At 36.1% G+C, this 13736-nt stretch overlaps 1 protein-coding gene across 1 annotated transcript in view; it reads right to left on the bottom strand.

Annotated features, from left to right (window-relative positions):
* Nucleotides 1-3945: 3945 nt before the first annotated feature.
* Nucleotides 3946-13736, bottom strand: part of LOC129462995 (uncharacterized) — a 76831-nt gene continuing 67040 nt past the window's right edge. Inside the window, exons 6-7 of the mRNA XM_063617051.1 lie at nt 6702-6724; nt 3946-4933 (exon numbers count right to left, since the gene is read on the bottom strand). Of these exons, the coding sequence (XP_063473121.1) occupies nt 4933; nt 6702-6724 (24 nt within the window). The 3' untranslated portion in view covers nt 3946-4932. The remainder of the gene's footprint in view (nt 4934-6701; nt 6725-13736) is intronic.

The raw sequence follows: 13736 nt of genomic DNA, 5'->3' as shown, positions 1-13736 counted from the left end.
CCCATCTCTACTAAAAATACAAAAAATTAGGAGGGCGTGGTGGCGGGCATCTGTAGTCCCAGCTACTCGGGAGGCTGAGGCAGGAGAATTGCTTGAACCCAGGAGGTGGAGGTTGCACTGAGTCAAGATTGCACCACTACACTCCAGCCTGGGCGACAGAGCGAGACTCCATCTCAAAAAAAAAAATAAAAAAAAAGAGAGTGGACCAATATCTTTAAAGTACTGGAAAAGTAAAACTGACAATGTAGAATTCTATGCCCAGTAAAAATATCTTTCAAAAATGAAGGCAGAACAGGTACTCAAATATTTATGCACAAATGTTCTTAGCAGAAAACAACCCAAATGTACATTTATAGATGGATGAGCAAATTATGGCATATATATACTGTGGAATATTATTTAGTCAAAAAAGGATTGAGGTATGGATACATGCTACAACAAGGAGGAACCTCAAAAACATGCTAACTAAAAGAAACCAGATACAAAAGGTCACATATTGTATGGCTTTATTGATATGCGATATCCAGAATAGGTTAAGTTCATCAAGACAGAAAGCAGAGTGAGCTGGAGGAAGGAAGGAATGGGGAGTGACTGCTTAATCAAGACAGGGTTTCGTTTGGGGACAATGAAAATGTTTTGGAACTAGACACAGGTGGTGGTTGTACAACATGGTGAATGTACTAAATGCCACTTAATTTTACACTGTAAAATCGTTAATTTCATGCAATGCAAATTTCACCTCAATAAAAATGTCAGTTGACTATGAACTGGAAGGCTCAATATAATAAAGATGTAAATTCTCCCAAATTGAAATATAAATATAATGCAATTCCCACTAAAAGTTCAGCAACACTTTTTGTAGTTATAGACAAGATTATTTTAAAATTTATATGGAAAAAGAATGGAACTGGAAAAGCTAAAATGATTTTGAAGAAGGTCAAAGTGGAAGAATCAGTCTATCTGATTTAAATATTTTTATTATATAGCTACAATCATCAAGACTGTTTGGCATTGGTAGGAGCATAGAAACATAGATCACTGGAAGTTAATAGAGAACCCAGAAATAGACTCACACAAATATGATCTACTGATTTTGACAAAAATACTAAAACAATTTCACCAAGTGGTGCTGAAGTAACTGAACATTTATAGGCAAAAAGAAAAGCCTTAAGCTTCATGCTTTGTACAAATATCACCTCAAAAAGGGTCACGGACTTAAGGGTAAAATGTAAACACGTAAAAGGTTTAGAAAAAAACCCAGGAGAAAATACTCGGGATAAAGGGTAGGTGAAGAGTTCTTAGACTTAACATCAAAAGTGTGATCCATAAAAGAAAAAAATACATAAATTGGACTTTTAAAATTAAACATTTGCTCTGCAAAAGACCCTATTAAGAGGATGAAGAGACAAGCTACAGACTCAGGGAAAATCTTTGCAAACCATATATGCAACAAAGGATGAGTATCTAGAATATGTAAATTAATCTCAAAACTCAATCCATTACAAAAGATACGAACCAACATTTCACAAAAGAGGACATACAGATGAAAAGCACATGAAAAGACATTCAACATCATTTAACCATTGGGGTAACACAAAGTTACAATGCGATATCACTACACATCTATCAGAATGTTTAAAAAAATGAAAATAGCAGCAACATAAAATACTGGCTGGTTGTGGAAAAGCCGGATCACTCATACATTGATAGTGTGAATGTTAAATGGTACAGCCACTCTGTAAAACAGCTTAATAGTTTCTTTAAACGACCCAGCAATTTCACTCCTGGGTACAAAACCTATATATGAATGGTTGTAGTAGCTTTATTTACACTAACCCAAACAGCCTAACTGTCCTTCAAAGGGTAAATGGTTAACTGCAGCACCTCCATACTGTGGAATACTACTCAGCAATAAAAAGGAATGAATTGTTGATACAATGTAACAACTTGGATGAGTCTACAGAGAACTACCGTGTGAAAAAAGCCAGTCCCCAAAGATTACATACTATATTATTCCATTTATACAGAATTCTTGACAAAATTATAGAAATGAAGAACAGATCAGTGGTTGCCAGAGTTTAAAGGGGTAGTGTAGCGGTTGGGAGGAGAGGGAATGGGTGTAGATACAAAAGGGCAAGTGATGAATCCTTGTGATAACGAAAATGCTCCGTCTCTTCAATGTCAGTATTCTGGTGTGATACAGTACTATAGTTTTTCAAGACGTTACCAATGGGGGACCTGGGTAAGGGCTACATGAGATTTCTCCGTATTATTTCTTACAACTGCATGTTAATCTACTATTATATAAAGATAAAAGGTTAATTTAAAAAAATTTAAAGAAAGGCAAAAATAAAGACTTTTTAAGATATAGAAAAAATGAAAGCGTTTATCATGAGCAGTTCTCTCCAAATTGATCTATAGATTCATTGTAATCCCAATCACAATGAGAGTAAGCATTTTTGTAGAAATTGACATACTGATTCTAAAATTCAGAGGAAATGCAAAGGCAAAAGGAAAATGGCTTCACTTGGGAATTGCACCAAACATTTCACAAAGAAATAATACTGATTCTACATAAACTCTTCCAAAAAAATGAAGAGAATAGAATACTTCCCAACTCATTCTATCAGTTGAATGTTATTCTGATACAAAAACCAGAAAATGATATTTAAAGGAAAAGAAACTACAGATCAATATTCCTCGTGAACATAGATGCAAACTTTTTTTTTCTTTTTTTAGATAGAGTTTTGCTCTGTCTCCCAGGTTGGTGTGCAGTGGTGCGATCTCGGTTCATTGTAAACTCCACCTCCCGGGTTCAAGCCATTCTCCTGCCTCAGCCTCCCAAGTAGCTGGGATTACAGGCATGCGCCACCACACCCAGCTAATTTTTGTATTTTTAGAAGAGATGGGGTTTCACCATGTTGGCCAGGCTGGTCTCGAGCTCCTGACCTCAGGTGATCTGCCCACCTTGGCCTCCCAAAGTGTTGGGATTACAGGCATGAGCCAACACACCCGACCCAAACTTTCTCTTCTAAAAAATTATTTTTCTAATAATTTATTTTGAAGTCTTTTTAAATTTACAGAAACATTGCAAGGACAGTACAAAGAACTCCCGTATCCCCTTCACCCAGATTCTTGCACATTTTATCACATTTGATTCATCACCCTCTCTTTTTATATATACCTGTTCATCTTTTTCTATTTTTTTAAGATTTTAAACAACAGTTTTGTTTGATGCTTCATTTTCAGACATTTTAATATCAGTCATTACACTGACATTCCACAAGCAAAATTTTTCCAGAACAACAGTATGGAATAGTTCTGAATTATGGTATTGCACAGGTAGAAAAAAATGTCCATATACCTTTTTAAACATTTATTTCTTACTCCACCCTAAATGTCTTCTCAAAGAAGGAAGTCTCAAGCTGACTTTATTTTTAGGAAGTTTTTTATAGGCCACCTTAACCAAACTCCTTCAAATAGCTGAGGAAATATAATCGCTGGGAAGCCAAAGGGCTCACCTTCACATGATTCAAAATTTCTTAACATAATTTTAGAAAAATAAATCCAATAATCTATAAAAATGATAATACATCATGACCAAGCAGACTTTAGCTTAGTGCAAATTGGTTTAACATTCAAAAAATCAATGTTAGTAGCAGGTTTTTAAAAATTACATGATTATTTCAATAGACTTCATAAAATAATTTGACAAAATCCAAAATTCCCGATTAAAAACTCCCAGCAAAGTAGAAGGGAACTTCTTCAACATGATAAAAAGCACCTACAAAAAACCCTACAGCTAACATCACACTTAAAGGTGAGAGACTGAATGCTTTCCTTTTAAGATCAGGAAAATATGATGTACACTTTCACCACTTCTGCTTAGCATTGTACTGGAGGGTATGCAGATGGCAAATAAGCACACAAAAAGATGCTCAATATGAATAGTTTGAGGAAATGCAAACCAAAACCATAATAAGATAACAATACATACCTAATAGAACATCTCAAATTACATCATCGCAATTGTTGGTGAGCATGTGGAGCAACTGGCATGCTGCTGTTGGGAATGTAAACTAGTACAGCCACCTTGGAAAACAATTTGGTAGTTTCTTAAAACGTTCAACATACACCCTCCTAGCTATTCTACTCCTAGGTATTTACCCAAGAGAAATGAAAGCACATTTCCACACAAAGGCTTACATACAAATGTCATAACAGCTTTATTTATAGGAGTTAAAAACTGGAAACAACCCAAATTTCCAGGTAAATGAATAAATAGCAATATATCCAAAAAATGCACTATTGATACATGTCATGAATATGGATGAATCTCAAAGTAAAAGTGGTTAGTGAAAAACCGGAAATAAAAGCATACATACTATGTGATTTCATTTACATAAGTTTCCAAAGAATGCAAACTTGTCTATACTGACAAAGTAGATTAGTATTGTTCACTGTGTATCAGCTATACTTCAGTAAATCTGTAAAAGAAACCTGTACAATTTATGGAATATGAATAAAGTCATATTTAAAGATAAACTCATAACTTAAATTTCTAAAGTATTATATAAAGCATGTGTATAAACAAATTAGATAAAACGCTATCAAAAACTGGAGGAAGAAAAACATGAATTTAAAATCAGAAATAGACTGGGCGCAGTGGCTCACGCCTGTAATCCCAGCACTTTGGGAGGCCTAGGCGGGTGGATCACCTGAGGTCAGGAGTTCGAGACCAGCCTGGTCAACGTAGTGAAATCCCATCTCTACTAAAAGTACAAAAAAATTAGCCGCGTGTGGTGGTGGCGCCTGTAATCCCAGCTACTCAGGAGGCTAAGGCAGGAGAATCGCTTGAACCTGGGAGGTGGAGTTTGCACAATGAGCCGAGATCACGCCATTGCACTCCAGCCTCGGTGACAAGTGTAAAACTCTGTCTCAAAAAGAAAAAAAAAAGAAAAGAAACAGCTATCAGTAGAATTTTGTAATAAAATTCAAGAATCAGCTCTAGAAAAATAATATATAAATATTATTACATATAATGAAATGGAGAATCATACATGTAATAGAGGATATAGACAGCGTTATAAAATTATAGGGAATATTATGTACAAATATATGCTAAGAAATTAGAAAAATATTTTTTAAAAGGAAAACTAAGGAGATTAAGTAACTTGCCTATTATTGCTCAGCTAGTAAAGCAGTGAATCTTGGATTCAAGTTTATACAGTCTAGCTCTAGAGTCTGTACCCTTAACTACCACACTAAAACTAGAAAACTAGTTATTTTTGTAAAACTCACATAACATTCATTTCATAACACATTAAAAATAGTGTGAAATGGAAAATGATATTCAATGTCACTTATACATGCAAATATCTTAAAGTATCATTAAATCAGATCCAACAGTATATTAAAAGTATAATTCGCTGTAACCAAATAGGCTACATCACAGCAGTAAAAAATTGTTAAATATTTAGAATCAGTTAATGTATTACATCTTAAGGCATGTGATCTTCATATTAAATGCCAACAATACATTAGATAAACTCCACTCATTTCTTATGAAAGTGCTTCAAAAGTTAGCAATGTGTGAATACTTTCTTAGCAAGATAGGGAAGATTTATTTCAAATTAATAGCAAACATCATTCTTAACAGTGAAAAATGATATTCATGTTAAATCTTAAGCAAGGATGGCCAGTGTCACTATTATTATTTGTTATTATTTACTGAAATATATAAGCAAAGATTATAAGATACATAACAGAAATGAGAAGTAGTACTATCAGATAGGATAAGCTTATTGGATAGGATAATTCTTATTTTCAGATGAAAGGACAGTCTACATAGACAAACCAAGAGAATAATTTTTAAAGATCATCTTATAATTAAACAATTCAGAAAAGTTATGCATATAAGGTGTATATATATAGGTATACATATATATAAATATATATAGAAATAAGCTTTCCAGTAAATCAGCAATAACTAGAAAACATAATGAAAGAAATCACTTTCATAATAATACAATCTCTTAGAAGACCCAGGAATAACCTTAGATTAACAAAGCTATTTGAAGAACACTACAAAATTAAAACAGCTAATATAGCCATATGTTCAATAAGGCAAAGGAAAACACGAATATGATAAGGAGCAAGGAAGATATTAAAAAGGCCAAAAAACACACTGGATGGGATTAGCAGCAGATTAGGCGCTGCAGAAGAAAAGATTAATGAATATGAAACACAGAAAAATGTGATGAACTTGATCAAAATTTATAATTTTGTCCAAAAGAAATGATTAAGAAAATTAGGCAAGTCACAGACTGGGAGAAAGCATTTGTAAATCACATATCTAACAAAGACATATCCAAAATATATGAAGAACTTTTAAAACTCAACATTAAGATAACAACCCAATTTAAAAACTAGGCCAAGGACTTGAAGAGATAACTTCACTAAAGAAGCTATTTGGATGGTAAATAAACACAAGAAAAGGAGTTCAACATCATTTGCCATTAAGGAAATGCAAATTAAAGCCACATGTGCCGTCATTACATATCCCATTAGAATGGCTAAAATAAAGTTTAAAAAAACATCAAGAGCTGGCTAGGATGCAGAGCAACTGGTGGAAATGCAAAAATGATATAGTCACTTTGGAGAACAGTTTTGGAGTTTCTTAATAAATTAAACATACTTACCATATGAAGCAGCGATCCCATGCCTAGGTATATGCCCAAGAGAAATGAAAATATAGGTTCACACAAAGACTTGTACTTAAATATTCATAGCAGCTTTGTTAGTGGTATCCCCAAATTGGCAAAAATCAAAGTGTCAATCAACTGGTGAATGGATACACACAGTGATACATCCATACAATCGATTACTAACTAATAAAAGGAACCAATTATTGATACATGCAACCACATGGATGTATCTCAAATGCCCTATGTTAAGTGAAGGAATACAGACAAGAGAAGTCAGTATGATCTACTCATATGACATTCTAGAAAAGCCAAGACTATAGTGACAGAAAGCAGATCAGCAGATGCCAGGGGTGTGGGCAGGGGATTGATTGCAAATAAGCACATGGGAGCCCTTAGGGATGTTGCAGATATTCTTAGTCATAGTTGAAGTGGTAGTTTCATGACTATATGTTTGCCAATACTCATCTAATTTTACACTCAAAATTGGTGAATTTTATTATATCTAAGTTATACCTCAATTATACTGATTTTTTTTTTTTTTTTGAGACAGAGTTTTGCTCTTGTTGCCCAGGCTGGAGTGTAATGGCGTGATCTCAGCTCTCCACAATTTCCACCTCCCGGGTTCAAGCAATTCTCATGCCTTAGCCTCCCGAGTAGCTGGGACTATAGGCGTGCACCACCACGCCTGGCTAATTTTTGTGTTATTAGTAGAGATGGGGTTTCTCCATGTTGGTCAGGCTGGTCTTGAACTCCTAACCTCAGGTGATCTGCCCGCCTTGGCCTCCCAAAGTGTTGGGATTACAGGCATGAGCCACCTCACCCAGCCTTATGCTGATTTTTTAAAAACAATCAATGAGTCTCCTGATGTGATGCCCTGACAAGTACAAAACATCACCCGTGTAGTTTTTCTAACAAAAATATTTCATGAGGATCAGTTCTTTTTTTTTTTTTTTTTTTTTTTTTGAGACAGAGTCTCGCTCTGTCGGCCAGGCTGGAGTGCAGTGGTGCGATCTCGGCTCACTGCAGGCTCCGCCCCCCAGGGATCACGCCATTCTCCTGCCTCAGCCTCCCGCGTAGCTGGGACTACAGGCGCCCGCCACCTCACCCGGCTAATTTTTTGTATTTTTAGTAGAGACGGGGTTTCACCGTGTTAGCCAGGATGGTCTCGATCTCCTGACCTCGTGATCCTCCTGCCTCGGCCTCCCAAAGTGCTGGGGTTACAGGCTTGAGCCACCGCGCCCAGCCTGAGGATCTGTTCTTGAATAAATTATCAGACTAACCAAATTGTGAGACATTCTACAAGACAACTGGCCTGAAACATTACAAACTGTCAGTATAATGAAAGGCAAAAAAGAAGACTAAAGGGCTAAAATGACTAAATATAATGTGTGATCCCAGATTGGATTCTATATAAGGAAAATTACAGCAATAAAGGACACAGTTCAGGAAAATCGAGGAAATTTGAATATGGACTGTATTAGATAATAATGTTGTTTAAAAGCTCTTTTCCAAATATTTTATTCATATAAGAATCCCCTTGTTTTGCAGAGATATATGGTGAAGATTTTCAGGTGAAGTGTCAAAATGACTGCATCTATTAAATGGTTCAGGAAAACAAAACAAACATAGTAGATAGATAAATAGATGATAGATAAAAGTTAAAGGGAATATGCCAAAATATTAACAATTGGCAAAGGATATATAGGTATTAATTGTGCTATTCTTTTAATTTTTCTGTAATTTTGAAATTTTTTAAAATGAAACATTGGGAAATAGGTATTAAAATAGTCTTGATTTAAGACTTTAAGATAGTTTATTGCTTGTGTTAAGTGAAGATTTTAAAAATGATGCATATTCGGTCATATTGCTCTCACTAGAAATATTAATGTTTACAGAGCAAAAGTGTTTTGTACCATTAACAAATAAAATTTTTAATGTAAAAAAATGCAGTGAGGCAGGGTGCAGTGGCTTATGCCTGTAATCCTGGCACTTTGGGAGGCCAAGGCAGGAGGACCCTTGAGCCCAGGAGTTCAAGGCTGCAGCGAGCTATGATTGTGCCACTGCACTCCAGCCTGAGTGACAAAGAGATTGTACCTCTAACAACAACAATAAAAACAATTTAGTGGGAGAAAACACCCATTATTCAAGACACTGAACAGAAAAACAGTTATTCAGAAAATAAAACTATATAACCAATCTGAATGTTAATTATAGAAGTTCACTGTCAAAATTCAAGCCATCAAAATTGAACATTTGGGCCGGGTTCAGTGGCTCATGCTTGTAAATCCCAGCACTTTGAGAGGTGGAGGCGGGCAGATGGCTTGAGCCCAGGAGTTTGAGACCAGCCCGGCCAACATGGCAAAACCCCGTCTGTATAGAACAATACAAAAATTAGCCAGGCATGGTGGTGCATGCCTGTAGTTCCAGCTACTCAAGAGGCTGAGGTGACAGGATCACCTGAGCCCAGGGATGTCGAGGCTGCTGTGAGCCGTGAATCAGGCCATTGCACTCCAGCCTTGGCAACAGAGTGAGACCCTTTCTCAAAAAAAAAAAAAAAAAAAAGAATATTTGTTGACTAAGTGTAGTCTAATAGGGAACTTTCCAAGTGTAAAAGAAATTGAAAGCAACAGAAAAAGATTAACAGATTTGATAATGAAATTAAAATTTTACAACCTCAAAAACATTAGACAGCAAATATTTTAAATATGACAAATGATGGATCATCACATTTATTTGTAATATATAAAAAGTATGTTATACACATTTGATAAGAAATATTCTATGACTAATGAAAAATAAGAACACAGTCACAAAACAGAAAAATTGTCGACAAACCTAAAATTGTATTTGATGTTGAATGTAAATCAAATAAAGGAAATACTATAATAAGATTCTATTTCCATGAAATCAATGTCATAAACGTTAAAAAGTAGTAATTTATTGCCGAGGAAAATGAGGAATTTTTACCTTCTCTTATTTCTGGTGGGAATGTAAATTGGTACAACCTTTATAAATAGCAATTCAGGAGCATCTATTCAAAACCTTAACATATCCATCCTCTAGAAGACAACCTAAGGAAATAGTCAGAGATGCTGACCAAGATTTATGCACTAAGTTAACATTTGTAATATTATGTAAAATAGTAAAGATATGGAAATAACAGAAATGTCCTACAATTAGGGGCTGGTAAAATCCATTTCAATACATATAAGGAAGCAATATGATGCAGCCGTTAAGAAGATGCGTATGAAGCGTTTTTTTAAATGACATTAGGACTTACTTAAGATACAAATACGAATGACAGGAGGACTTAAGATACAAATACGAAGGGAAAAAGATCAGAGTTCAAAATTCTCTATCACAAAAATGTCAATTATTTAAAAACATGTGTTTAGAAAAGGGCTTATAGCGCTTATAGGAAATAGTCCAAAATGTTTGCAGTTATCTCTGGGTAATAGGATTTTTACTGATTTTCATTTTCCCTTTACACTTCTATAAATTTTCTTCAGTATACCTATATTGGTAACAGTGACAACATTATTAATATGAACGAGGAGTGGTCTCAGTTGGGGAAGAAAGGCCCTGTACTTAAATCTTGATGCTGAATTGGCCCTGGGACCATCTTGTTCACCTTGTCCCATTCAGGATTCTGTCCTGTGGTACCTCTGGGCATGGGTAAGTGCACAGGTATTTTGAGGTAACACATTTACAATAGATACGATTTTGATTATTTGGAAGTTCTTCCCTATTGAGCTGAAATTAAAGTCTTCTTAATGTAATGTAACTTCTCACTGCTCTTGGACCAGCTAAGTGTGCACGTATTCCTCATCTTCAAATATCTGAAGACCATCTAGGTCCCCACCTCAACTATCCTTCCTGTGTCACAGTTTTCAGATCCATCAAGATCACGGTTGCCTTAGCTATGCTACTGAAAGTGTGCTCTGTAGACCAGCAGTATCAATGCCACCTGGAAGCTTGTAGGAATTTAGAATGTTAGACTCCATCTCAGACCTCCTACATGTAATCTGCATTTCAATAAGATTCTCAGATGATTTGTCACACATTAGAGTTTAAGAAGCAATAGCTGTGAGAAGGACACATTCTCCTTTGCCAGCATTTCATTTAATGAGTGCTCTCCAGACTGAAGAATATCCCAATATTCCTATTTTGTTTTATTTTATTTTATTTTATTATTTTGAGACAGGATCTCGCTCTGTCACCCAGACTGGAGCACAGGGGTGGGATCATTGCTCATTGCTCACTGCAGCCTTCACCTCTCGGGCTCAAGCGATCCTCCCACCTGAACTTCTTGAGTAGCTAGTTCCACAGGTGTGTGCCACCACACCTCACTAAATTTTTTGGTTTTTTTCTAGAGACGGAGTCTCACTATGTTGCCCAGGCTCGCCTCAAACTCCTGGACTCAAGCAATCCTCCCACCTTGGCCTTCCAACGTGCTGGGATTACAGGTATGAGCCACCAAACCTGGATCCTATATTCTTGTAGTATATAAAGCAATTGTTATAGCTGCTGATCTCTCCATTCATCATGGAAACTAATATTCATGGAGCGTGTTGCTTTATACAAGCCACTGTTGTCAAGCACTGTTAAGAGGAAGACAAGTGTGAAAAATTAAGTTGCTATAACGGTCTAAGAGTTTCAGTCCCCAGTGGAAGAGTTGTCATAAGACATAAGTGATAAATTGGCAAAAGGATTATATAGACAATAACCGCTATTGAGGCTCAGAGGAAAAAGAGATCATCTGAGAACAGGGTGGTTACACAGGAGTAGGCTTTTATCTGGGCTTGTAAGGACTAAATGCTCATGGTAGGGGCAAAACTGTAGTCAGCTTGTCCCTGCATATGGTCACGGTGGATTTGAAAGGCAATGTGGTCTGGGACAGGAGTTCTCAAATCTTAATGAGCATCAGTATCACTGGGAGGGCTTGTTAAAACACAAATCCACAAATTGCTGAGTTACTGAGATTTGAGTTTCTCATCCAGTAGGTCTAGTGTGAGGCCTGAGAAAGTACATTTTTAACAAATTCCCAGATGACGCTGAGGCTGCTGGTCTAGGGATCACACTTGGAGAAGCACTGTTCAAGGAAATAGTATGAGTCAGCCAGTTTTGATTCTATCACTTATTAATTTAGGTAGCAAGGATTTTTGTTTTCTTTTTGAGGTTTCTCTTTGAGAAATGGAGAATTATAATAGCCATCTTACAACTTTTTGAGACAAGTAAAAGAAATAAAAGTCTATAAAAGCCTCCTACTATATACTGCCTGGAACACTGCTGTTGCTCCATAGTTTAACTTAGATTTCATTCCTTCCCCTAAAGTAATTCTACTTGACAATGTTAGTTACAACATCTTTGGGAGTGAAGGGATAGTGTTTTTGGTGCGAGGGTCACTTGGGAATAGGCACAGGGCCTTTTTGGAGAACCTGGGGTGAGCCTTCCATGCTACTGGGTCATAACAGATAGTGTCTTTTGTGTGTCTGTGTTGGTCCATATATTACTCTGATGATGATTCATATTGTCTTGCAGTGAGTCAAAACAAAGATACCCTAAGGCTTAGAGAGGCCAATGCCATTTCAGGTACACTGCCTAAAGAAATGATTTGAGAAATGGAATTTAGAATTTACATTCTACCAGTGAAAGAGGAAAATATATTTTTAATTTATTAGAACTGAGGATTCTAAGGTCACTCCCTTAGACTTTCTTTTTATAATTTTAAAAACTTATTTTTTTAGAAATGAGGGTCTCACTATGTTACCCAGGCTGAACTTGAACTTCTGGGCTCAAGTGATCCTCCTGCCTCAGCCTCCCAAGTAGCTAGGACTACAGGTGCATGCCACTATGCCTGGATGATTTTTTTTAGAAATTTAAGTTATCCTGTGTATTTGGAAAAATATAAATGTAGACCTTTCCTCTTTCTCTGTCTAATATAGATCCTCTCATTTAAACACCATTAAGTAGGGAACAAAATGATTTGGCAACTGAGTGTATTCGCCCATCACAACTTCTTTGGGAACTACTAAAATCCTTAAAACCTTGAGGGATTCCCCAGGTGTTTCTTCATTTCACTTTTAGTGTTCACAGTAACAGAATCCATTAACAAAACAGGACCTTCCTACATTGATACCCAGATTGAAGTGGGAAATTGATGGATTCTCCTTTTGCCATCATTAGCCCTTGACTCCTTCCTGGGAATTTATTAGATTATATAATAGCTGGCAGCTAATTAATCATACAGCAAACTTTTGAAGGGTAAGACACAGGTACATTGTGGTTGATGTGGAGAAAAGAAAGGATAGTTCTAGAGCAGGAGTCATTGCTTAGTTGAGTTTGGGACATTTAGGGGTCATCTTCAGGATGGTGGGCATCTACAGGAAGGACATCAAGCAGGGGAATGAGATAGGAAAGGGGACAAAGTTTTCCCACTCTGCAGTTTTGTTTGAGATTTCAAAATTAGATTTAGGGCCTGTTCTTGTTTCTTTACCCTCTCAGTAGCTGAACTTTAACAGAGAAAACATGTCACCTCCCAGATTATGTGTCTTTACTGGCTCCACTGGTTGCCTTCTGGATCAGATTTAAACTGCCTATTTCAAGAGCAGCCAGTATCCCTTGCCTCCAGTGGTGTGTTGTATAAATAGCCATCATGGGCAATTAGTGTCTCTGATTTTCTTCTTTCTAAATAATGTGGTTGAGGGTTGTTTAATATATTTCAGTTTTTCTTTCCCCAAATCATGTCAAGTAAATTATGTCTTCTTATGCCTTGCAAAGTTCATGCATATATCACTTCAACCATGATTAAAAAGGATAAGGAGATTTTAAAACAATAAAGGATATGAACCAGCCACTTACTAACATTTTATGAGCATAAGACAGTTTTGGTTAGAAATTTCCTCAGGAAAATATTTCTATATTTTTAAGAGAAAACATTTTATTTTTTTGTACAGAGAATATTAAGTTACAATATAACATTAAATGGGAATTTTTTGTTGCTTATTATTCTCGTCCTTCTTGCCCACC

Source organism: Symphalangus syndactylus, chromosome 14 (assembly GCF_028878055.3).
Source record: "Symphalangus syndactylus isolate Jambi chromosome 14, NHGRI_mSymSyn1-v2.1_pri, whole genome shotgun sequence".
Classification (NCBI taxonomy): Eukaryota; Metazoa; Chordata; class Mammalia; order Primates; family Hylobatidae; genus Symphalangus; species Symphalangus syndactylus.
The sequence above is the reverse complement of the archived record's forward strand: the minus strand, read 5'-3'. Positions and strand labels throughout refer to the sequence as shown.